This window comes from Anolis sagrei, chromosome 12 (assembly GCF_037176765.1).
Source record: "Anolis sagrei isolate rAnoSag1 chromosome 12, rAnoSag1.mat, whole genome shotgun sequence".
In the NCBI taxonomy this organism is placed as follows: Eukaryota; Metazoa; Chordata; class Lepidosauria; order Squamata; family Dactyloidae; genus Anolis; species Anolis sagrei.
Window position 1 is genome coordinate 11,261,178 of NC_090032.1, and position 24,631 is coordinate 11,285,808.

The 24,631-nt window shown below is 46.7% G+C and overlaps 1 protein-coding gene across 4 annotated transcripts; it reads right to left on the reverse strand.

Annotated features, from left to right (window-relative positions):
• Positions 1-1,979: 1,979 nt before the first annotated feature.
• LOC132764296 (dnaJ homolog subfamily A member 1-like) lies at positions 1,980-24,010 on the reverse strand. 4 transcript variants are annotated; one of them, XR_010910384.1, is made up of 9 exons: positions 23,913-24,010; positions 23,443-23,591; positions 20,708-20,900; positions 12,804-12,908; positions 9,338-9,565; positions 8,814-9,044; positions 8,454-8,554; positions 3,451-4,959; positions 1,980-2,387 (listed from the first exon to the last, which is right to left on the reverse strand). XR_010910384.1 is itself a non-coding variant. In XM_067472430.1 (7 exons), the coding sequence occupies exons 1-7, from the start codon at positions 23,572-23,574 to the stop codon at positions 4,732-4,734; spliced, it is 1,218 nt and encodes a 405-aa protein (XP_067328531.1). In that variant the 5' UTR covers positions 23,575-23,891; the 3' UTR covers positions 2,433-4,731. The 4 variants fall into 4 exon arrangements, 1 of the variants encoding a protein (XP_067328531.1); XR_010910382.1 differs by lacking the exon at positions 23,913-24,010 and adding an exon at positions 23,768-23,891; XR_010910383.1 differs by lacking the exon at positions 23,913-24,010 and adding an exon at positions 23,685-23,891.
• Between the last annotated feature and the right edge of the window lie 621 nt (positions 24,011-24,631).

A 24,631-nucleotide genomic window follows, 5' to 3' on the forward strand; every position in this document is an offset into this window, starting at 1 on the left:
AGTATCTTGCATTTGTCCCCGTTGAACTTCATTTTGTTAGTTTTGGCCCATCTCTCTAATCTGTCAAGATCATTTTGAATCCTGCTCCTGTCCTCTGGAGTATTGGCTATCCCTCCCAATTTGATGATCCTGCCTTCTAGCCCTTCATCTAAGTCATTAATAAAGATGTTGAACAGGACCGGGCCCAGGACGGAGCCCTGCGGCACTCCACTCGTCACTTCTTTCCAGGATGAAGAGGAAGCCTTGGGGAGAATCACCCTCTGGGTTCGTCCATTTAACCAATTACAGATCCACCTCACCGTAGTTTTGCCTAGCCCACATTGGACTAGTTTCCTTGCCAGAAGGTCATGGGGGACCTTGTCGAAGGCGTTCCTGAAATCCAGGTACGCTACATCCACGGCATTCCCTGCATCTACCCAGCTTGTAACTCTATCGAAAAAAGAGATCAGATGAGTCTGGTATGACTTGTTTTTGATAAATCCATGTTGACTATTAGCGATGACTGCATTTGTTTCTAAGTGTTTGCAGACCGCTTCCTTAACAATCTTTTCCAGAATCTTGCCCGGTATCGACGTGAGGCTGACCGGACGGTAGTTGTTTGGGTCATCCTTTTTTCCCTTCTTGAAGATTGGGACCACATTGGCCCTCCTCCAATCTGCTGGAACTTCTCCCGTTCTCCAAGAACTCTCAAAGATGGTTGCCAATGGTTCCAAAATGACTTCCGCTAGTTCCTTCAATACTCTGGGGTGTAGTTGATCTGGCCCTGGGGACTTGAACTCATTTAGAGCGACCAGGTATTCCTGTACGACTTCTTTCCCAATTTGGGGTTGGATGTCCTCCAATCCCTCATCCACTCCATCTTGTTGAGGTTGAAGATGACTTTCTTTTTGTGAGAAGACCGAGGCAAAGAAGGCATTAAGTAGTTCTGCCTTTTCCCTATCCCCTGTCAGCATTGCCCCATCTTCTCCTCGAAGAGGCCCTATCTCCTCCTTGTTTTTCCTTTTTCTACTGACATAAGAAAAGAAGCCCTTTTTATTGTTTTTAATGTCCCTGGCAAGCCTGAGCTCATTTTGTTCTTTAGCCTTGTGGACCTTTTCCCTACAGGTGTTGGCTATTTGTTTGAATTCTTCTTAGGTGATTTCTCCCTTTTTCCACTTCTTGTGCATGTCTCTTTTGTGTTTTAGCACAGTTAGAAGTTCTTTGGACATCAATTCTGGCTTCTTTGCACTTCTATTTTTTTCTCTTTATAGGAGTTGTGGTTCACATTTGCATGTTTTCGAACTGCTGGGTTGGCAGGAGCTGGGGCTAACAGCGGGCGCTCACCTCATCCTTGGTACACATCCTGATATGTTGAAATTTGATTACTGGAGGGTTTTGGGGGGAACTGACCTTCCTTTCTAGGAGTTGTAGTTCACCAACGACCAGAGAAACTGACCTCCTCCACTCACGATGGACCTGGACCAAACTTGGCACATACAGACACCCCCATGACTAACTCAATCTACAGGAGAGGTTTGAGGGGACTGACTCAGCATAGTGGGAGTTGTAGTTTACCCTGCAGCCAGAGAGCAAGGCGAACTCTACCGAGGATGCATCTAGAGCAAATTTGCACAAAATGAACTTTAAGTACTGCTGGGGTTTTTTGGGGTTAGCCTGGCATGATGGGAGTTGTAGTTCACCCACAACCTTATGCATTTTGGGATACAAAGCCGGATACACAAGCTAGTACTCAAATAAAAATGTGGGCAGACGGGGCAGTCCTTGCTTTTAATTCCAGATACAAGCATGGGAAATGGCGCAGAAAATAAATTAACGACATGGAACCCTGCATCCAACCCCTATCTTTCCATAAAAAGAAACATTACCCCCCTCCCCCAAAAAACGGTAAAACAACGCCTAATTTGGGCAGCAGATAAGAGAGTGAAATTGACCCATTGCTTCCCTTAGGACGGGTTAAGGGCCAGGTACTAAGACTCACAACGGTTTCCAAAACTACGAGGGTTGAATAAAAAGTAATGCCTTCACCTTTGTAACTCCTCAATAGATGGCAGTACTGGTATGCGGCAGGTACTGGCTTGTTCAGTAGACTTTCCTCTACAGTTCCATTTTGAAATTTCTTTCTGAGTGATATGACGATCGTTCTGAATCAATCTGTCAACCTTTTGCTTGTGAAACTCGGTGGTTGCTGTCACAGGACGTCCAACTCTTTGTTTGTCACACAAGCCAGATATTCCCACCTCAACATCTTTAAATTTACTCGCCCAATGGTGTATCAGAGTATTGAAGCTTTGCCAGCAGAAGGATTGCTAGATCAGCAGACACTGTGTTCCAGAAATCAGGACTCTGCAAGCTTTCAGTTACAACAGAAAACTAAGTTTACTAAGTACCTGCTACTAAGGAGGCTGTCGAGGTCCTGAACCTCGACAGCTTGGCCGCTGTGACGTTCTGGATGGGGGCGAACAAATTGAAATTGAATCCAGACAAGACAGAGGTACTCCTGGTTAGTCGCAAGGCCGAACAGGGTATAGGGTTACAGCCTGTGCTGGATGGGGTCGCACTCCCCCTGAAGACGCAGGTTCGCAGTTTGGGTGTGATCCTGGACTCATCGCTGAGCCTGGAACCCCAGGTTTCGGCGGTGACCAGGGGAGCATTCGCACAGTTAAAACTTGTGCGCCAACTGCGACCGTACCTTGGGAAGTCTGACTTGGCCATGGTAGTCCACGCTCTGGTTACATCCCGTCTTGACTACTGCAACGCTCTCTACGTGGGGTTGCCTTTGAAGACAGCCCGGAAGCTCCAACTAGTCCAACGGGCGGCAGCCATGATACTAACAGGAGTGGGGCGCAGGGAGCATACAACTCCTCTGCTGCACCAGCTCCACTGGCTGCCGATCTGCTACCGGGCTCAATTCAAAGTTCTGGCGTTGGCCTTTAAAGCCCTAAACGGTTCTGGCCCAACTTATCTATCCGAACGTATCTCAACCTATCAGCCCACCAGGACCCTAAGATCTTCTGGGGAGTCCCTGCTCTCTATCCCGCCGGCTTCACAAGTGCGGCTGGCGGGAATGAGAGACAGGGCCTTTTCTGTGGTGGCCCGTCGGCTTTGGAACACCCTCCCCATAGAGGTAAGATCAGCCCCCTCGCTGATGGTGTTTCGGAAAAGATTGAAGACATGGATGTTTAAACAAGCATTCGGTTAATCCCTTGCAACGAATTATGATGACTAAAGGACTGGTAATAATAGACGATGAATTTGGATTGCGACTCCAGTTACGAGATGCATTGGATGGTTATTGGTGGCCCAATAATTTGTATTGTATATGTGTTTTATGCTTTTAAACTGAATATTGTTGTTTTTTAAGTGTTGTAAACCGCAATGAGTCGCCGATTTAGGCTGAGATATTAGCGGTATACAAGCGCATTAATAAATAATAAATAATAAATAAAGTACATCTATACACGTCTATTCACAGCAAGCAACAGACAGGAACCACTAGGCACAAACAACAGTCTCTGAACATCTGCTTATCTGACTTCTGGCTGAGACCAGATCCTCCCTCTTCTTCCCAGATAGAGAACACGTTATCTCATTTCTGTCAAGGTTACAGTTTCACAGCCTCAGCACTGTGTTTTCTTATACACAATAGAACAGAATAGAATCCATCTTGAAATACATCTTGAAGCACATAGAAACACATTGAAAAACACACATGCATAACTAAATAATCCTGACATGGTGCACAGTACTCACATCAACACAATCACCATAAACAACTTGCATTCTCTGATGAATCTCCTTTGAGGTGACACCTTCTGCTGTCAAGAATTCAATGACTGCACGTTGCTTATGTCACATTGACCAACCGTCTGTGTAGGGTTCCATACTTCGCACTTTAACAACACAAACATTCAAAACTAAGGCTTCCTGCCAAAGTGAAACTGTAGAGGAGAGTCTACTGAACAAGCCAGTACCTGCCGCATACCAATACTGCCATCTGTTGAGGAGTTACGAAGGTGGAGGCATTACTTTTCATTCAAACCTCGTATAAACCCCACTTGCCTCGTTTCCAACTGACCTCACAACCTCTGAGGATGCCTGCCAGAGATGTAGGTGAAACGCCAGGAGAGAATGCTTCTGGAACATGGCCAGACAGCACGGGAAACTCACAGCAATCCAGATGCAGGTAAGACTTGGAACACAATGCAGAATGGCATCAGGACTAAGAGGGTCAGCGCGGATCCTGCAAGTCCCTCTGGGAAAGTAGAGTGAGGTGTCTTCCAAGACCCTATGGCTCTTCCAAAAGGATTGGGGAAATTTCCCCAAAGGTGGAAGCTACAGAAAAGTCTGGAGATGAGGCAGCAGTGGCTTGGGGCTGTACTATGCCCCCCAAATCTTAGAGGACCACATCCCAAATGCCCCTTCTTTCACCCCTCCTTCCACTTTCCTAATCTTTGCATGCAAAGGATTGCCTTCTGCCAGTAAGACAAATCCTTTCCCGTCAAGTTACCCCATTGTGCCTTTGGGAACACATTCTGAGAGCAGTCGGACTTTGAGAAGAGGGTCTAAATCATGGACGTCAGATGGGATGGAGTCCCCAAACACTCTCTGGCTGAGGAAAGAAGGGCAACCCTATTAGATTCAGAGTCTCTCTTTCTGCTCCCCACAACAGTTGTTCCCTCCCCACTCCCCCCAACCCCAGAAGGCCACCACAGGGTGGTTCTGTCCATGGCGCTACGACGTCTGGCACTGGACGTTGTGGCGCAAGGGGTCCTCGCTTTGATCCTCGTGGTAGGCCTCGCTCGGGAAGCGCCTGTGGCCGAACTCTGGTTGGGAGAAACACTCGCGCAGCTCGGCCTCCTCCATGTCTTCTGTGGCTACGACCTCCTCGCGGGGCGGAAAGAAGGTCTGCAAGTGGCGCAGTTGGTGGGGCGGCAGCCAGCCAGGCTCCGGGAACCTCACCTAGTGGGAGACGAATGGGGAGAGACATATGTCAATGGGGGGAAAGTCTAGACAGAGGTGGCCCTAGGTAATTTTCAAAGGTAAGCAAACAGTATTTTGGCGCCCCCCCCCCCCAAACCAATCATTGATATATATTTTCTGTTCGTCGTGGGAGTTCTGTGTGTCATATTTGGTTCAATTCCATCATTGGTGGAGTTCAGAATGCTCTGTGATTGTAGGTGAACTATACATCCCAGTAACTACACTTGCCGCACTTGCTCCCTTGCCTGGCCCACTTTGGGTCCGGAGGCATGCCTGAAGACCCCGGTGTGTGCACCAAAAGTCACCTCTTCTCCTGACTTTCTCCTCAGCCATTGGGACCAAGAGAGAGAGAGAGAGAGAGAGAGAGAGAGAGAGAGAGGTGGAGATGCCCACCTTTCCTGAAGGTAGGCGGAAAACAAAGGAGGGAGCGGAGGTGGGAGATACCTCCAGCTGGAGGGGCTCTCTCTCTCTCTCTCTTGGTCCCAATGGCTGAAGAGAAGTCAGGAGAAGAGGCGACTTTTGGCGTGCACGCTGGGGTCTTCAGACACGCCTCCAGACCCGAAGCGGGCCAGATGCGGGCCAGAGGAGGCGAGTGGAGCGCCAGGGGATCGGGAAAGGGAGCCGATCATGGGGAAGGGATTGAACGCGGAGAACGATTGAGCGCTGGCTCTGCTCGCGCACCCGGTGGTAGGGTGGAGCAGGAACGAGAGGGGCCAGGCGAGGCTCAAGGGCCCGGCCCCTTTGGGAAGAGGATCGCCCGGCAGCGAGGCAAGAAAGCCGAGGCTCCCCCCGGACTGCTAGGGTTGTTGTGAGCTGAGGGGGCGCTCCTCAAGTGGCGGTCGAGGGGCATTTACAGAAGCGCCTCTGCACCCCTGGCAAAAAAAAAGTGTTCTGCGACCGCTTACTTCGCTTAATGGATGAGCCGCCCCTGAGTCTAGAGCAATGTTTCTCAACCTGGGGGTCGGGACCCCTTTGGGGGTCGCGAGGGGGTGTCAGAGAGGTTGCCAAAGACCATCAGAAAACATAGTATTTTCTGTTGGTCATGGGGGTTCTGCGTGGAAAGTTTGGTCCAATTCTATCGTTGGTGGGGTTCAGAATGCTATTTCATTGTGGATAAACTATAAATCCCAGCAACTACAACTCCCAAATGGCAAGGTCTATTTTCTCCAAACTCTACCAGTGTTCACATTTGGGCATATTGAGTATTTGTGCCAAGTTTGATCCAGATCCATCATTGCTTGAGTCCACAGTGTTCTCTGGATGTAGGTGAACTACAACTCCAAAAACTCAAGGTCAATGTCCACCAGACCTTCTCAGTATTTTCTCTTGGTCATGGGAATTCAGTGTGCCATGTTTGATTCAATTCCATCATTGATGGAGTTCAGAAGGCTCTTTGATTTAAGGTGAACTATAAATCCCAGCAACTCCAGCATTACCAAATGACAAAATCAATCACCTCCAACCCCACCAGTATTCAAATTTTGGGCATATCGGGTATTTGTCCCAAATTTGGTCCAGTGACTGAAAATACATCCTGCATATCAGATATTTACATTACAATTCATAATAGTAGCAAAATTAGAGTTATGAAGTAGCAACGAAAATAACTTTATGGTTGGGGGTCACCACAACATGAGGACCTGTACTAAGGGGTCGCAGAATTAGGAGGGTTGAGAACCACTGGTCTAGAGCAGCAGTTCTCAACCTGGGGGTCACGACCCCAAGGGGGGTCACCTGGCCATTTCGTGTCGCGAGGCCACCTCCGTTGGCCCCACCCCAAGGGCACGGGCCAGGCGAAGGCTCCTTCACACGAGGCCTGGCCTCGTGCAAAGCCACCTCGCATGCCTCACTCTCTCACCATCCAGCAAGCGTGCAAGGCAGGCGAGGGGTCCTCCGTGAATTTGTAACGATTATTTATTTATTTACAGCTTTTATATTCCGCCCTTCTCACTCCGCAGGGGACTCAGGGCGGATTACAGTGTATGGCAAACATTCAATGCCAATTTTGATATACAACATATACAGACATAGACATAGACAGAGGCTATTTAACTTTTTCTGGCCACTAGGGGAGCTGTTGCTTTCATCGTCCATCTGCGACGCTGATGAAGCACTTCCGCATTCCCCGCATGCTTCCTTGCTGGAATGCTTTGCTGGAGTCTTCTTTATGGCCTCATAAATCAGTTAATTTAGCCTTCCCACACTTTAAGGTGGTACCTAATTTTTCCTTCTTGACAGATGCAACTGTCTTTCGGGTTGCAAAGGTCGACAACAGGCTACACATCCTTCATATCAGATATTTACATTACGATTTGTAAAAGTGGTAAAATTACAATTATAAAGTAGCAACAAGAATAATTTTATGGTTGGGGGTCACCACAACATGAGGAACCATATTTAGGGGTCCTGGTGTTAGAAAGGTTGAGAACCACTGGTCTAGAGCAATGGTTCTCAACCTTCCTAATGCCGCAATCCCTTAATACAGATCCTCATGTTGTGGGGACCTCCAACTGTAAAATTATTTTTGTTGCTACTTCATAACTCTAATTTTACTACTGTTATGAATCGTAATGTAAATATCTGATATGCAGGATGTATTTTCATTCACTGGACCAAATTTGGCACAAATACCTGATATGCCCAAATTTGAATACTGGTGGGGTTGGAAGGGGGATTGATTTTGTCATTTGGGAGTTGCAGTTGCTGGGATTTATAGTTCACCTACAATAGAAGAGCATTCTGAACGTCAATGATGGAATTGGACCATCTGGGGGTTGGTGCTCATGTCCATTTCTAAGCTGAACAGCCAGCATTGTCCATAGACACCTCTAAGGTCATGCAGCCAGCATGATTGCATGGTGTGCCATTACCTTCCCACCAAAGTGGTAGGTAAAGGTAAAGGTTTTCCCCTGACATTAAGTCCAGTCATGTCCGACTCTGGGTGTTCGCGCTCATCTCCATTTCTAAGTCGAAGAGCCGGTGCTGTCCGGAGACACTTCCAACGTCATGTGGCCGGCATGACTGTATGGAGCGCCGTTACCTTCCTGCTGAAGCAGTACTTATTGATCTACTCACATTTGCATGTTTTTGAACTGCTAGGTTGGCAGAAGCTGGAGTTAACAGCGAGAGGTCACACCGCTCCCGGATTCAAACCTGTGACCTTTCGGTTAGCAAGTACAGCAGTTAAAACCTACTGCGCCACCGGGTGCTCCAACTCCTGGTACTCTCCTATATTTTTGGTGGAATTGCCCCAAATGAGGGTTGTTTTTTAGCCTAACAGCTCAGATTCCCCAATTATTATTATTATTATTATTATTATTATTATTATTATTCTGACACAAAAACACAGTACATCACAGCAAACGAGATCTGTATGCTGGATTTCGTATCACATTATTATTATGCATCTCTGCTGAACCACCTCTGATGTCCAGCCTGGGTCTGTGTGCCATTCTTAAGTATGGTCTCCGTACCTGGAATTCAATGATCAGCTTCCCCTTCTGGTTGGGACAGTGGTGGATAGGCATTCCTTCATTGGGAACACACTTCCTGTCCCCTGGCTTGATGATGGTACCTGTGGAAGAGAGATAAGGAAAGGTGTTAGCAAAGTAGAGGACACACCCAAACTATTAGGCAGGCAGTGGGTTTCTTACCCCCTCCATCAACCCATTGGAGCCTTGTGACAGCAAAGTCCCCCAGCTGATCAAAAATATTGGCATGCTGATGGAGGACTTCTTGCCCTGCCAGCTGGGCACCTCTAGAAGAGAAGGACTTCCGTCTTTGCATGTCCCAAACTAACACATGGTCTCCAATCCCTCTTGGCTCACACTCACCTGGCCGTGAGAAGAGGAGGATGCGCCTGCTGTCCAAGGTCTGGATGACCAGCTTGCAGCCACAGAGGGCATCCATCAAAGTCACCTCTCGCTTGATCACCAGGTCATTGCCCTGGCGCTGGAAGACGGGGTGATGCTTCTGGTCCAGAACAACGACAATGTCTCCAGGATGTAAGCCGGGAACCTGGTCGCCCTCCTTGGGGAAGGTGATCTTCTGCCTGTCCGCCATACCTGGTTGAAGGAGTTATTAGAGGTACATGAGAAATGGTTGAAAGAACCCCAGAGGACTCTAAGGTTGCAAACTCTGAGGTCTCCAACTCACAGAACCCCATCTGTTGCATGGCATCATCAAGTCAAGCCCCCTGAAACCAGCCACCACATTCTGGAAACAGGGAAATATATATGTCTGAATGAAATAGTCAAGAAGTGGAGATGGGCAAAACAGGACCCAAAGGAAGTTCTCAGAAGGATCTCTGTACCAGTTGCCCAACTGCTCCCATCTCAAGACTGGCCAAGCTCCCCACCTTTTTCTATACAGACGTCCAGGAACTTCTTCTCTCGTATGACCTTCCTGCCATTGCAAGTGAGGCAACGATCCAGGGGCTGCATCCATTCTCCTTGGCCAAAGCACTGTGAGCACACCGCCTGGACTTGGTGCATCATATTTGGGCCGAGTCGGTGAAGAATCACCTCAAAGCCAGAGCCATGGCACTTGGGGCACCTCAGGTCATGTCCTTCTCTTCCTCCACGGCCTGGAAAAGAAGCAAGAGCTCAACTCAGGAGGAGATCCTACCATACAAGTGGTAAGGGTGTTGGAGAGGGTGGACACTCCTTTGGAGACTGGATTATGGAGTGTTTTAGTTGTGGATCCTCACATGGCAACACCAAGCTGAACTCAATGGCCTTCAACTGCAAAAAGTCCTTACATGGCCATACCAAGCTGGACGCAATGGCTCTCCAACTCCAAAAGATCCTTACATGGACTTCACCAAGCTGGACTTCAACTCCAAAGATTCTTACATAGCAATACCAAGCTGGACTCAATGGCCACCCAACTCCAAAGATCCTTATATGGCCCTACCAAGCTGGACTCAATGGCCACCCAACTCCAAAGATCCTTACATGGCAACACCAAGCTGGACTCAGTGGTCATCCAACTCCAAAGATCCTTACATGGCAATACCAAGCTGGACTCAATGGTCCTCCAACTCCAAAGATCCTTACATGGCAATACCAAGCTGGACTCAATGGCCCTCCAACTCCAAAGATCCTTACATGGCAATACCAAGCTGGACTCAATGGCCATCCAACTCCAAAGGTGCTTACATGGCCATACCAAGCTGGACTCAATGGTCATCCAACTCCAAAGATCCTTACATGGCAATACCAAGCTGGACTCAATGGTCATCCAACTCCAAAGATCCTTACATGGCAATACCAAGCTGGACTTCAACTCCAAAGATTCTTACATGGCCATACCAAGCTGGACTCAATTGTCATCCAAATCCAAAGATCCTTCCATGGCATTACCAAGCTGGACTCAATGGCCATCCAACTCCAAAGATCCTTACATGGCAACACCAAGCTGGACTCAATGGCCATCCAATTCCAAAGGTCCTTACATGGCCATACCAAGCTGGACTCAATGGTTATCCAAATCCAAAGATCCTTACATGGCAATACCAAGCTGGACTTCAACTCCAAAGACTCTTACATGGCCATACCAAGCTGGACTCAATGGCCACCCAACTCCAAAGATCCTTACATGGCAACACCAAGCTGGACTCAGTGGTCATCCAACTCCAAAGATCCTTTCATGGAAACACCAAGCTGGACTCAGTGGCCATCCAACTCCAAAGATCCTTACATGGCAACACCAAGCTGGACTCAGTGGTCATCCAACTCCAATGATTCTTACATGGCAACATCAAGCTGGACTCAATGGCCATCCAACTCCAAAGATGGTCATCCAACTCCAAAGATCCTTACATAGCCATACCAAGCTGGACTCAGTGGCCACCCAACTCCAAAGATCCTTACATGGCAATACCAAGCTGGACTCAATGGCCATCCAAATCCAAAGAATGGGAATCTATTCCACAGATAATGTGTTGCTACTAGGGGTTTACAAGTAACTTGGAGGATCAGAACCTTTTCTGTTACAGCTATCACAAGTTAATTGGTTGTGTTATCTGTTTCAGCATATAACAAGGCACAAGGTTTGCAAGCCTTGAGCTTTGCATTTGGCTTAGCTTGACGGCTCCTTTGAGCTCAAGAACCTTTGGCTGTTGCTGGGTGTGGTTACGCAGCATCCTGAAGCTGAAGACTGAAGCAGTTTGGAGTGCCAAGGAAACTGCTTGTTTATGGCAAGATAAGGACATTCTACTGATAACTAAGTAGAGAGACTGTATTATTCTGCTTTGTCATGTAAAGAAGAAGACTCACCAGAGATATTGTTTGTGGTGAGAACAATTCTTCTGTTTTGCTTTGTGTTTTTGACCTACATTGCATAGAACTATTTTTTTCTACTTAAAATAATGGACTTATTCGTGTGTTTTTTTTTAGTTTTTCTCACACTGAGAGAAAAAGGGTCTGAGACATTCAGCGGGCTGCTAACACTACTCTGACATAATTTTCTTAGCCTTCCTTTCAAACTTTCGCCGCTGAGAGTAGCAGAAGGCACCTCACCCAAAACTACAAGGATTAAATTGAGGGGAATTGAATTGGGGCAGCCTTTCCAGAATAATACCCCTTCCCCAGAGTGTCCAGGCCCCCTTCTAGACTGTCATAAAATCAAAGCTTTTACAGTGTATTATCATGTAACATAGCTGAGTCATGCACTGCTAATGGGCTTCTATTGGAAATGCTGAGTCATACATTAACTGTATATAGGGAATCATTTGGGGAATGTGTTCTGGCCTAGTCCAGGTGATTGTGAATGATGTAATCCTGGGTCTGAGTTAAGTTAATGAGTTGGGAACCAATCAGAGATTACTATGTGCAATTGTATAGAATTTAGGATTGGGCGGTTTCGTTTGTTAATTTCGTAATTCGTTATTAATTCGTATTTAAATTAGCTTACGATCCAATATTGAGCCATGCAGGACTACTGTGAGGAGTAATTAAAAATCGAAACAATTTTTCCAATTTATTTCGTATTGTTTCGTAATTGTTTCATAATTGGTTCAAAATTGTTTCGAAATTGTTTCGTAATTGTTTCGTAATTATTTCCGTATGTCTGGTGCAAGTTTCATAGTTGTTGTTTGTTTTATCAGTGATAAAAAATAAATTATCACACCAACAGTCAACAACAGAGGGAGAGGGAAGCTTCAGAAGTTCCCCATGTCCCATTTGGAGGGTTTTTTAGCATATTGTGCAATTGCGTCCGCCATTAACGAATCGATTCGTCATTTTACGAAATTTCGTATATTTCGAACTTTTTAAAAGGAAAATGTCAGAATTCTTTAAAAAAACGAAACGCAAGGGCCCCCCTAAAAACGAAACGAGTTTAGAACCAAATTTTTCCGTGGTTACCCAAGCCTAATAGAATTGTATATAAGGAAGTCGTGTACAGTGTATATCTCTCCTTGTTCTGTGATGTTGTTCGTTGAAGGCTATATGTAATTAAAGAACCTGTTTGCTAAGACAAGATATAACTGTATGCTGTGGTAAGTTTGTAATATCATCTAGACTGGGGGAAAGACAATGATAAAACTGACAATGGCCGGGCACGTGCTCAAGTGTCTGTATAAGGTTCCAGCATGGCTGCAGGCTGTGGGAGCAGTTGACTGAAAATACTGTGCAGGAAGAAGCTACTGCACAGTAGTTGTGCAACTGATCTGCCGCTGAATTGTGAAGTTAATCTCAACAAAAGCAGATAGTCTGTATTATCTGTTTTGAACTGGATTATATGAGTCTACACTGCCATATAATCCAGTTCAAAAGAGATAATCTGGATTTTATATGGCAGCATAGAAGGGGTTCACTCACCGCCACAGGTTTTGCAGATGACGTTCTTCTGAATGGAGATCTTCCGAGTGGTGCCTTTATACAGCTCCTCCAAGGTGACAAACAAGTGATGGAAAGCTGTCCTGCCTAAAAGAAGACCAAATGGAGGAAGCAATAGAAGTTATCTGGCCCACACAAGTTAGCAGCTAGCTATCCCCTCTGATTGGTCATTTCTCCACTGGGCACCTAATGGCAGTGAGTCGAGAACTGGGCTGGCAGAGCCATCACAATCTCCCTTGGCCTCCATCCTATCTGAATCAGTTACAGACAAATAGATACATACATCACCCCCCATTTGTATATTTTAAAGGCACAACAGAGGATTAGTTGAGAGACTAAAGGGACTAACAGTAAATATGGAACACTCAAAAACAGGGGAACTCCAGGCAAGAAACAATCAGGGACAGCTAATCACCCCTCAACAAAGGATTCCCCCAAGCAGTAAGACATCACACCTGAAACTGCCAGGCCATTAAATAGTAATCAAGGTGGCCAATGAAAACATTCACGTCTACCTCAAACAGACAAGAGTTCTTTCTCCCACCCTGGACATTCCAGAGATATGTAAACCCTATTTTCCTAGTTTCCAACAGACCTCAAACCTCTGAGGATGCCTGCCATAGGTGTGGGTGAAACGTCAGGAGAGAATGCTTCTGGAACATGGCCATACAGCCCAGAAAACACATGACAACCCAGTGATTCCGGCCATGAAAGCCTTCGACAACAGACCTCACAACCTCTGAGGATGTCTGCCATAGGTGTGGGTGAAACGTCAGGAGAGAATGCTTCTGGAACATGGCCATGCAGCCCAGAAAACACATGACAACCAGTGATTTTGGCCATGAAAGCCTTCGACGACAGACCTCACAACCTCTGAGGATGCCTGCTATAGGTGTGGGTGAAACGCCAGGAGAGAATGCTTCTGGAACATGGCTAGACAGCCCAAAAAACTCACAGCAACCCAGTGATTCTGGACATGAAAGCCTTTGACTACAGACCTCACAACCTCTGAGGATGCCTGCTATAGGTGTGGGTGAAACGCCAGGAGAGAATGCTTCTGGAACATGGCCATACAGCCCAGAAAACACATGACAACCCAGTGATTCCAGCCAAAGCCTTTGACAACAGACCTCACAACCTCTGAGGATGCCTGCTATAGGTGTGGGTGAAACGTCAGGAGAGAATGCTTCTGGAACATGGCCATACAGCCCAGAAAACACAGCAACCCAGTGATTCTGGCCATGAATGCTTTTGACAACAGACCTCACAACCTCTGAGGATGCCTGCTATAGGTGTGGGTGAAACGCCAGGAGAGAATGCTTCTGGAACATGGCCATACAGCCCAGAAAACACATGACAACTCAGTAATTCCGGCCATGAAAGCTTTTGACAACAGATCTCACAACCTCTGAGGATGCCTGCTATAGGTGTGGGTGAAACACCAGGAGAGAATGCTTCTGGAACATGTCCATACAGCCCAGAAAACTCACAGCAACCCAGTGATTCTGGCCATGAAAGCCTTCAACAACAGACCTCACAACCTCTGAGGATGCCTACCATAGGTGTGGGTGAAACGTCAGGAGAGAATGCTTCTGGAACATGGCCATACAGCCCAGAAAACACATGACAATCCAGTGATTCCGGCCATGAAAGCCTTCGACAACAGACCTCACAACCTCTGAGGATGCCTGTCATAGGTGTGGGTGAAACGTCAGGAGAGAATGCTTCTGGAACATGGCCATACCGCCCAGAAAACTCACAGCAACCCAGTGATTCCAGCCATGAAAGCCTTCGACAACAGACCTCACAACCTCTGAGGATTACTGCCATAGGTACAGGTGAAACATCAGGAGAGAGTGCTTCTGGAACATGGCCATACAGCCCGGAAACACACACGACAACCCAGTGATTCCGGCCAAGAAAGCCTTCAAGAATATATATCAGGAGAGAATGCAGGAACAATGCCAGACAGCCTGGAAAACTCACAGCAACCCAGTGATTCCGGCCATGAAAGCTTTCGACAACACAAATGGAAGAAGACTTCTCAGGATTTTCAGTATTTCCATCTCTGCAATGGGGACTAAAGAAAAATCTCTGAGGAACGAGCAGAATTCCTTCTTGGATAGCGATGTTCTTGCTTTACCCATCATTGTATTGTCACCTCACTACCTCTGAGTGTTATAGAGCAGGAATTTAGGGGTAGTTGCCAGGAGGCAGAGACCAATCAGACTCTTTAAAGAGTTCGTTACCCTGGCGAGACAGAGAGAAGCACCCAATCCCTGATTTTTCCCAATAAAAAGTTGAAAGAAACGCCACCGAGATGTTTTATTTGCGATTCAGCTGAAAAGGATGCAATGCAGCAATCATTCGCCAAGCAGAGCATATGGTTACAGAAATAAAGGCCATTTTTATAGAAAATACAGAGTGGTGAGTTTCAAAATTCCCGCTCCCCCCTCCCGGCCAGCTCGAAGGGGATTGGCTGACGCGCAAACAGCTGGGAGGAGGCTTGGCCATTCCCCATGCATCAGGGCCAATCACAGGGCTTTCGCGGTGCACCAGAGCCTATCAGGTGGCTCCTGCTGCCTTGACTCTCCCTCAGAAGGGAGGAAGGTGGGATGAAGGGAGACAATGCATTCTGGAGTGGATTATGGAGTTTTAATGTCCTTAGACTTATCATAGAATCATAGAATCAAAGAGTTGGAAGAGACCTCTTGGACCATCCAGTCCAACCCCCTGCCAAGAAGCAGGAATATTGCATTCAAATCACCCCTGACAAATGGCCATCCAGCCTCTGCTTAAAAGCTTCCAAAGAAGGAGCCTCCACCACACTCCAGGGCAGAGAGTTCCACTGCTGAACGGCTCTCACAGTCAGGAGTTCTTTTTAATGTTCAGATGGAATCTCCTCTCTTGTAGTTTGAAGCCATTGTTCCGCATCCTAGTCTCCAAGGAAGCAGAAAACAAGCTTGCTCCCTCCTCCCTGTGGCTTCCTCTCACATATTTATACATGGCTATCATATCTCCTCTCAGCCTTCTCTTCTTCAGGCTAAACATGACCAGTTCCCTAAGCTGCTCCTCATAGGGCTTGTTCTACAGACCCTTGATCATTTTAGTTGCCCTCCTCTGGACACATTCCAGCTTGTCAATATCTCTCTTGAATTGTGGTGCCCAGAATTGGACACAATATTCCAGGTGTGGTCTAACCAAAGCAGAATAGAGGGGTAGCATTACTTCCTTAGATCTAGACACTATGCTCCTATTGATGCAGGCCAAAATCCCATTGGCTTTTTTTGCCGCCACATCACATTGTTGGCTCATGTTTAACTTGTTGTCCATGAGGACTCCAAGATCTTTTTCACACGTACTGCTCTCGAGCCAGGCATCAGGAGGCTCCTGCTGCCTCGGCGCTCCAGCGAATCGGAAGGGAGGGAGGCGGGATGAAGGGAGACAATGCATTCTGGAGTGGATTATGGAGATTTAATGTCCTTAGGCTTATTGAGTCCGGGGATTGGCCTTCCAGAGAAGCCACTTTATTGTCCTGAGATGGGTCTGTGATAAGCATTGATGGCTTAATCCGAGTTTTCCTCTTACAATCAGATAGGGCACAAAGGGGAAACTTTTGTGAATGTCCTTAGTGGAAAGATTTGAAAGAAATACGGCTTGGAGGAAAAGAAGACTTTCCTAAGGTCATATTCCCCCCATTGTTATATGATTAAAAAGTCTGCCAAACAGAAATCCTAACTCCGAAGTCAAAAGGATTTCCTTTACTATTGTCCATGCAAAGAATGTCCAAAGATAAGGGTCTTTTCATCATGTTCGACTTCATGAGGATGCTTGCCAGAGATGCAGGCAAAACGTCAGGAGAGAATGCCTCTAGAACATGGCCATATAGCCCGACAACAACCCATGTATCCATCATTCCCACTCAAGGGGAAGCTCAACCAATCTCTTGCAACCTCCACAGCCCTGCAACATGCGCACACCATGCAGTTGTATGTGCAACAGAGTTGGGATGCTCCAGAATTCAGGGCTCGCCTTGGGCTTCCGAGTCAAACTGCTTCCCTCAACAGATCCGTCCGGTGAGGTCTAGCCAGGTAAGTCAAGTGACCAGGTAAGTGTGCCATGCCACACACCCCAAGGCGAGGAGGCCCCGCACTTTCCAGGCTGTCAATGTGGCATCTGACTCAGCATGGGCAAAGTGTGTGCCAACTGGCTGGCTGACAGCTTGCCCGGGAGGTGGAGCGAGAGAAGAGGATGCAGCCATGATGGAAGCCTTTGGAATTTGGGCACAATTAGGGAAGTCACATCCTGACTCTGAGAAGAGCGAGAGGGAGGGCAGAGACGAAAGATGATCCCTTTGATGCCTTTGCTAAGAGGCAAACCAAGAGTCCCAGATGCAAGCAGCCACAACCAACCTGCCTCGTTCTCCACATCTGCTTCCTTGCTCAGTCAAGTGCTAAGGCTGATATGGCAGAGAGTCTATAGACTATCCAAAAGCCACAAAGACCTGGGGCATTCTGTGACCATCCCACGGGATAAGATGATTCAACCAGCAGGAGGACAAATGAATAAACAGATAGCTCTCCTAAGAGAACTGAGTCTGCCTCCTGAGGGGACATGGCTCGTGCCCACACTCCTGACCAAGATAAATCATAGAATCATAGCGTCGGAAGAGACCTCATGGGTCATCCAGTCCAACCCCCTGCAAAAAGCAGGAAAATTGCATTCAAAGCACTCCCGACAGATGGCCATCCAGCCTCTGTTTCAAAGCCTCCAAAGAAGGAGCTTCCACCACACTCCAGGGCAGAGAGTTCCACTGCTGAACAGCTCTCACAGTCAGGAAGTTCTTCCTAATGTTCAGATGGCATCTCCTTTCTTGTAGTTTGAAGCCATTGCTCCATTGCGTCCTAGTCTACAGGGCAGTTTGCTCCCTCCTCTTCATCCTGGAAAGAAGTGACGAGCGAAGTGCCATCCGCAGGGTTCCATCCTGGGCCCGGTCCTGTTCAACATCTTTATTAATGACTTAAATGAAGGGCTAGAAGGCATGATCATCAAGTTTGCAGATAACACCAAATTGGGAGGGATAGCCAATGCTCCAGAGGACAGGAGCAGGATTCAAAACAATCTTGACAGATTGGAGAGATGGGCCAAAACTAACAAAATGAAGTTCAACAGGGACAAATGCAAGATACTCCACTTAGGCAAAAAAAAATATGCAAAGATACAAAATGGGGGACGCTTGAGAGTTCCACTGCTGAACGGAAGTTCTTCCTCATGTTCAGATGAAATCTCCTCTCTTGAAGTTTGAAGCCATTGTTTCGTGTCCTAGTCTCCAGGGAAGCAGAAAACAAGCTTGCTCCCTCCTCCCTGTGGCTTCCTCTCACATATTTATACACGGCTATCACACCTCCTCTTATGCTTCTCTTCTTCAGGCTAAACATGCCCAGCTCCTTAAGCCGCTCCTTATAGGGCTTGTTCTCCAGACCCTTGATCATTTTAGTTGCCCTCCTCTGGACACATTCCAGCTTGTCAACATCTCCCTTCCATTGTGGTGCCCAGAATTGGACACAGTATTCCACATGTGGTCTAACCAAGATGAAATAGAGCATGGGTAGCATGACTTCCCTGAATCTAGACATTAGACTCCTCTTGATGCAGGCCAAAATCCCATTGGCTTTTTTTGCCACCGCATCACATTCCTGGCTCATGTTTAACTTGCTGTCCACAAGGACTCCCAAGATCTTTTTCACACGTACTGCTCTCGAGCCAGTCATTGTCCCCCATTCTGTATCTTTGCATTTCGTTTTTTCTGCCTAAGTGGAGTCTCTTGCATTTGTCCCTGTTGAACTTCATTTTGTTAGTTTTGGCCCATCATCTCTCTAATGTGTCAATATTGTTTTGAACTCTGCTCCTATCCTCTGGGGTATTGGCTATCCCTCCAAATTTGGTCCTATCTGCAAACTTGATGACCATGCCTTCTAACCCTTTGTGTAAGTCATTAGTAAGGATCCTGATCAGGATCAGGACCAGGATCAGGATGGATCCCTGCGGCACTCCACTCGTCACTTCATTCCAGGATGAAGAGAAAGCCTTGAGGAGAATCACCCTCTCTCCTGATGTTTCACCTGCATCTATGGCAAGCATCCTCAGAACCTCTGAACATGGCCATATAGCCCAAAAAACCTACAACAACCCAGCTTCATCACACTGTTACATGTATCCGTGTTACTCAGTTGTACTCAGCGTTCTTTCAGTAGATTTGCCATCACACTATAATCGCTAGGCACCACCCACTATCCATCCCCCATGTTCTTTGTGGGGGGGGGGCCCTCCTCTCTTTGAAATGTCAGCTGTTACATGTCTTTAATTCCAGATGCAATGAAGCAGGGAGGGAAGGAGGGGAAGCTATGATGCACTCTCCCTCTTCCTTTCCCTTTCCCGCCCTCTCTCCCTCCCCCCCTCTTTCTGCTGCCCCCCCAAAAAGGGGGTCGAGCTTGGGAAACTATAACTCACAGGACCCCATAGTATGGAGCTATGGTATTTAAAGTGGGGTCCAAGAGCATTCATTCCATAGTGTAAAGGCACCCAGAGAAGGGTATGGACCTTGGAAAACTATAACTTCCAGAAGGACCCCATCACATTTAAAGTGGGGTGCAAGGGCATTCATTCCATAGTGTAAATGCACCCAGAGAAGGGTATGGACCTTGGAAAACTATAACTCCCAGGACCGCATAGTATGGAGCTATAGCATTTAAAGTGGGGTGCAAGGGCATTCATTCCATAGTGTAAATGCACCCAGAGAAGGGTATGGACCTTGGAAAACTATAACTTCCAGGAGGACTCAATTGCATGGAGCTATAGCATTTAAAGTGGGGTGCAAGGGCATTCATTCCATAGTGTAAATGCACCCAGAGAAGGGTATGGACCTTGGAAAACTATAACTTCCAGGAGGACTCCATCGCATTTAAAGTGGGGTGCAAGAGCATTCATTCCATAGTTTAAATGCACCCAGAGAAGGGTATGGACCTTGGGAAACTATAACTCACAGGACCCCATAGTATGGAGCTATGGTATTTAAAGAGGGGTCGAAGAGCATTCATTCCACAGTGTAAATGCACCCAGAGAAGGGTATGGACCTTGGAAAACTATAACTCCCAGGACCACATAATATGGAGCTATGGTATTAAAGTGGGGTCCAATAGCATTCATTCCATAGTGTAAATGCACCCAGAGAAGGGTATGGACCTTGGGAAACTATAACTCCCAGGACTCCATCGCATGGTGCTATAACATTTAAAGTGGGGTGCAAGGGCATGCATTACATAGTGTAAATGCAGCCAGAGAAGGGTATGGATTTTGGGAAACTATAACTGCACAGCATGGAGACATAGCATAATAATAATAATAATAATAATAATAATAATAATAATAATAATAGCCAGCAGAAATAATCTTGTCTGCTGTGAACTCATTTTGTTGTGTTTCTAACAACAACAACAACAACAACAAAGTAAAAACTTGGTGAGCAAAAGGTAATGGCAGAACTTTCCCTAACAAGGGTACTTTTGGCTCCTCCCACAAATTGGGGAAACGTTTCATTTCAAACCTGGGAGCAACAAATGCCATCACATTACAGAATTGGCAAAACATCCAGATCATTACCAAAAACACACTTCCAAACCATCTCCTGAAATGTTTGAAAAGAATGCTGAGCCCCACGCTTAAAATACGCAAAGAATACTCTATCCTACACTTGAAGTCAAACTAATGTGATGAGAACAGTGGCTTCCCAGATTTTAAGTGGAATTTAGTAAATGTGATAAAGTGGAGGGAAAACCCATAGGCTTATCCCACATATGAACTGATCCACCGCCTTCTGCCCCACATACCTTTCCGTTCCACTCGGGGTCCGTGGGTGGAAGACCCTCCACCGAAGAACAGGTTGAAGATGTCCATGGGGGGCCTGAATCCACCCCTGCCTGAGGCTCCTCCTTCCTTCATGGCTCTGTCCCCGCCACGGTCATAGACCGATCTTTTCTGGGGATCCGACAGCACCTCGTAGGCCTGCGAGATCTGTTTGAACTGGATCGGGAAAATAGGAGGTTATTAAATTGGGCGGATCACAACATAGACAGATAGGGAAACATTCAGTGCCTTTCAGTGGAATAACAATGATACACAAATAAGAAAGGACAAAGATAAAGGCTTCTCCTTTCATCTCCGGCTTCTGGAGTCAGAAGCCATCCTTTACACCAGAGTTTCTCAACCTGGGAGCCGGGACCCAGGAGGGAGGGGTTGTAAGGAGATGTCAGAGTTCAGAATGAACTACAACTCCAAAATTCGAGGTCAATGCCCACCAGACCTTTTCAGTATTTTCTGTTGGTCATGGGAGAACTGTGTGCCAAGTGGGCATATTGAGTATGTGTGCCAAGCTTGGTCCAGAACCATCATTGTTTGAGTCCATAGTGCTCTCTGGATGTAGGTGAACTACAACTCCCAAACTCAAGGTCAATGCCCACCAGACCTTTCCAGTATTTTCTGTTGGTCATGGGAGTTCTGTGTGCCAAGTTTGGTTCAATTGCATCGTTGGTGGGGTTCAGAATGCTCTTTGATTAGGTGAACTATACATCTCAGCAACTACAAATCTCAAATGTCAAGGTCTATTTTCCCTAAACACCACCAGTATTCCCATTTGGGGATATTGAGTATTTGTGCCAAGTTTGGTGCAGATCCATCATTGTTTGAGTCCATAGTGCTCTCTGGATGTAGGTGAACTACTACTCCAAAACTCAAGGTCAATGCCCACCAGACCCTTCCAATATTTTCTGTTGATCACGGGAATTCTGTGTGCCAAGTTTGGTTCAATTGCATCGTTGGTGGAGTTCAGAATGCTCTTTGATTGTAGGTGAACTATAAATCTCAGCAACTACAAATCTCAAATGTCAAGATCTATTTTCCCTAAACACCACCAGTATTCCCATTTGGGGATATTGAGTACTTGTGCCAAGTTTGGTCCAGATCCATCATTGTTTGAGTCCAAAGCGCTCTCTGGATGTAGGTGAACTACAACTCCCAAACTCAAGGTCAATGCCCACCAGACCCTTCCAATATTTTCTGTTGATCACGGGAGTTCTGTGTGCCAAGTTTGGTTCAATTGCATCGTTGGTGGAGTTCAGAATGCTCTTTGATTGTAGGTGAACTATAAATCTCAGCAACTACAAATCTCAAATGTCAAGGTCTATTTTCCCTAAACACCACCAGTATTCCCATTTGGGGATATTGAGTACTTGTGCCAAGTTTGGTCCAGATCCATCATTGTTTGAGTCCAAAGCGCTCTCTGGATGTAGGTGAACTACAACTTCCAAACTCAAGGTCAATGCCCACCAGACCTTTCCAGTATTTTCTGTTGGTCATGGGAGTTCTGTGGGCCAAGTCTGGTTCAATTCCATCATTGGTGGAGTTCAGAATGCTCTTTGATTGTAGCTTAACTATAAATCTCAGCAACAACAACTCCCAAATGTCAAGGTCTATTTTCCCCAAACTCCACCATACTGAGTATTTGCGCCAAGTTTAGTCCAGATCTGTTTGAGTCCACAGTGCTCTCTGAACTACAACTCCAAATTTCAAGGTCAATGCTCATCAAACCCTTCCACTATTTTCTCTTGGTCAGGGGTGTTCTGTGTGCCAAGTTTGGTTCAATTCCATCATTGGTGGAGTTCAGAATGCTCTTTGATTGTAGCTGAACTATAAATCTCAGCGACAACTTCCAAGTGGCAAGGTCTATTTTCCCCAAACTCCACCAGTGTTCACATTTGGCCATACTGAGTATTTGTGCCAAGTTTAGTCCAGATCTGTTTGAGTCCATAGTGCTCTCTGAACTACAACTCCAAATTTCAAGGTCAATGCTCATCAAACCCTTCCAGTATTTTCTCTTGGTCAGGGGAGTTCTGTGTGCCAAGTTTGGTTCAATTCCATCATTGGTGGAGTTCAGAATGCTATTTGATTGTAAGTGAACTATAAATCCCAACAACTAGGACTCTCAAATGACAAAACAATCCTCCCCTGCAACCCCACCAGTATTCAAATTTGAGTATTTTCCCCCAAATTTGGCCCAGTGAATGAAAATACATCCTGCATATCAGATATTTACATTACAAATCACAACAGTTATGAAATAGCAACAAAAATAATGTTCAGTTCCTGTGGGTTTTTTCGGGCTATATGGCCATGTTCTAGAGGCATTTCTCCTGACGTTTCGCCTGCATCTATGGCAAGCATCCTCAGAGGTAGTGAGGTCTGTTGGAACTAGGAAAATGGGTTTATATATCTGTGGAATGACCAGGGTATATATATATATATACAGATATATAAACCCCTTTTTTCCCAGTTCCAGCAGACCTCACCTCTGAGGATGCTTGCCATAGATGCAGGCGAAACGTCAGGAGAAATGCCTCTAGAACATGGCCATATAGCCCGAAAAAACCCACAAGAACTGAGTGATTCCAGCCATGAAAGCCTTTGACAATACAAAAATAATGTTATGGTTGGGGGTCACCACAACATGAGGAACCGTATTAAGGGGTTGCGGCATCAGGAAGGTTGAGAACCACTGTTTTACACCTACCCGCTCCCCTTCACTGGGGTTCTTGTCTGGATGGTACCTCAATGCCAGCCGCCGATATGCCCGCTTGAGCTCCTCCATGGTGGCGCAGGGCTTGACCCCCAGCAGGTCATAGTATTCTGTTTCTCTCACCATCTTTCCTCAAAGGTGGGCTGGAGAAGAAGCACAGAAAGGAAAGTTTAGCAGGCGTGAAGGGTTCTAGGGTTCTAGCTCCAGGGAAGCCCACTTTCACCCAAACAGCAAACCCTGCTTGCTCCTTTTGGGAACGACGAAAACATCCAGCGGCACCAAAAAAGGGAAACACCACCCCAGAAAGTCTCACTCCAACCTCAAAAGGCTTTGGTTCCTCCCAGCGACAACGCAGGCCGCGATCCACCTTCTGAGAAAGCGCCCCGCACCCAAGCCAACTTTCGGCTTCCTGGGAGCCCCAAACTCCGCAACCACCTCATCAAAATGCCTCGCAGTGGACCAACCTGTTGGAGGAAGCCAGTGGGAGGGTGTTTGTGTGTCTGTGTGTGTGTGTTCGGGAAGAGGGATGTGGCATCGCATTCCAAAGGTGATTATTACCCTGCCCGTCTCACAGGATGAGCATGTGCACTTTTGAAGCCCTGCAGGGCGTGGAGCGCATCACGGCGGCGGCAGCCAAAGCACAGGATGAGCCAGCTCCTTGTGCCCTAATTTCGACTACCTTCCCGCAGTGTCCCTATTGCTCTTGCATGCACCACCCAGCCCAGCCCTATTATTATTATTATTATTATTATTATTATTATTAGATTAATAACAAGATGCTAATGCTTCCTCTTCATCCTGGAAAGAAGTGACAAGTGGAGTGCCGCAGGGTTCCGTCCTGGGCCCGGTCCTGTTCAGCATCTTTATTAATGACTTAGATGAAGGGCTAGAAGGCAGGATCATCAAGTTTGCAGACGACACCAAATTGGGAGGGATAGCCAATAGTCCAGAGGACAAGAGCAGAATTCAAAACGATCTTGACAGATTAGAGAGATGGGCCAAAACTAACAAAATGAAGTTCAACAGTGACAAATGTAAGATACTCCACTTTGGCAGAAAAAATGAAATGCAAAGATACAGAATGGGGGACAATGCCTGGCTCGAGAGCAGTACGTGTGAAAAAGATCTTGGAGTCCTCGTGGACAACAAGTTAAACATGAGCCAACAATGTGATGTGGCGGCA

Excerpts from the sequence above, each read along its gene's own strand:
- LOC132764296 (XM_067472430.1), bottom strand. The coding sequence starts at position 23,574 with ATGGTGAGAGAAACAGAATACTATGACCTGCTGGGGGTCAAGCCCTGC. Across the intron at positions 20,901-23,442 it reads ACCCCAGTGAAGGGGAGCGG|TTCAAACAGATCTCGCAGGC; the intron begins GTAGGTGTAAAA and ends TTCCCGATCCAG. Across the intron at positions 8,555-8,813 it reads CCTCCTCTTCTCACGGCCAG|GTACCATCATCAAGCCAGGG; the intron begins GTGAGTGTGAGC and ends TCTCTTCCACAG.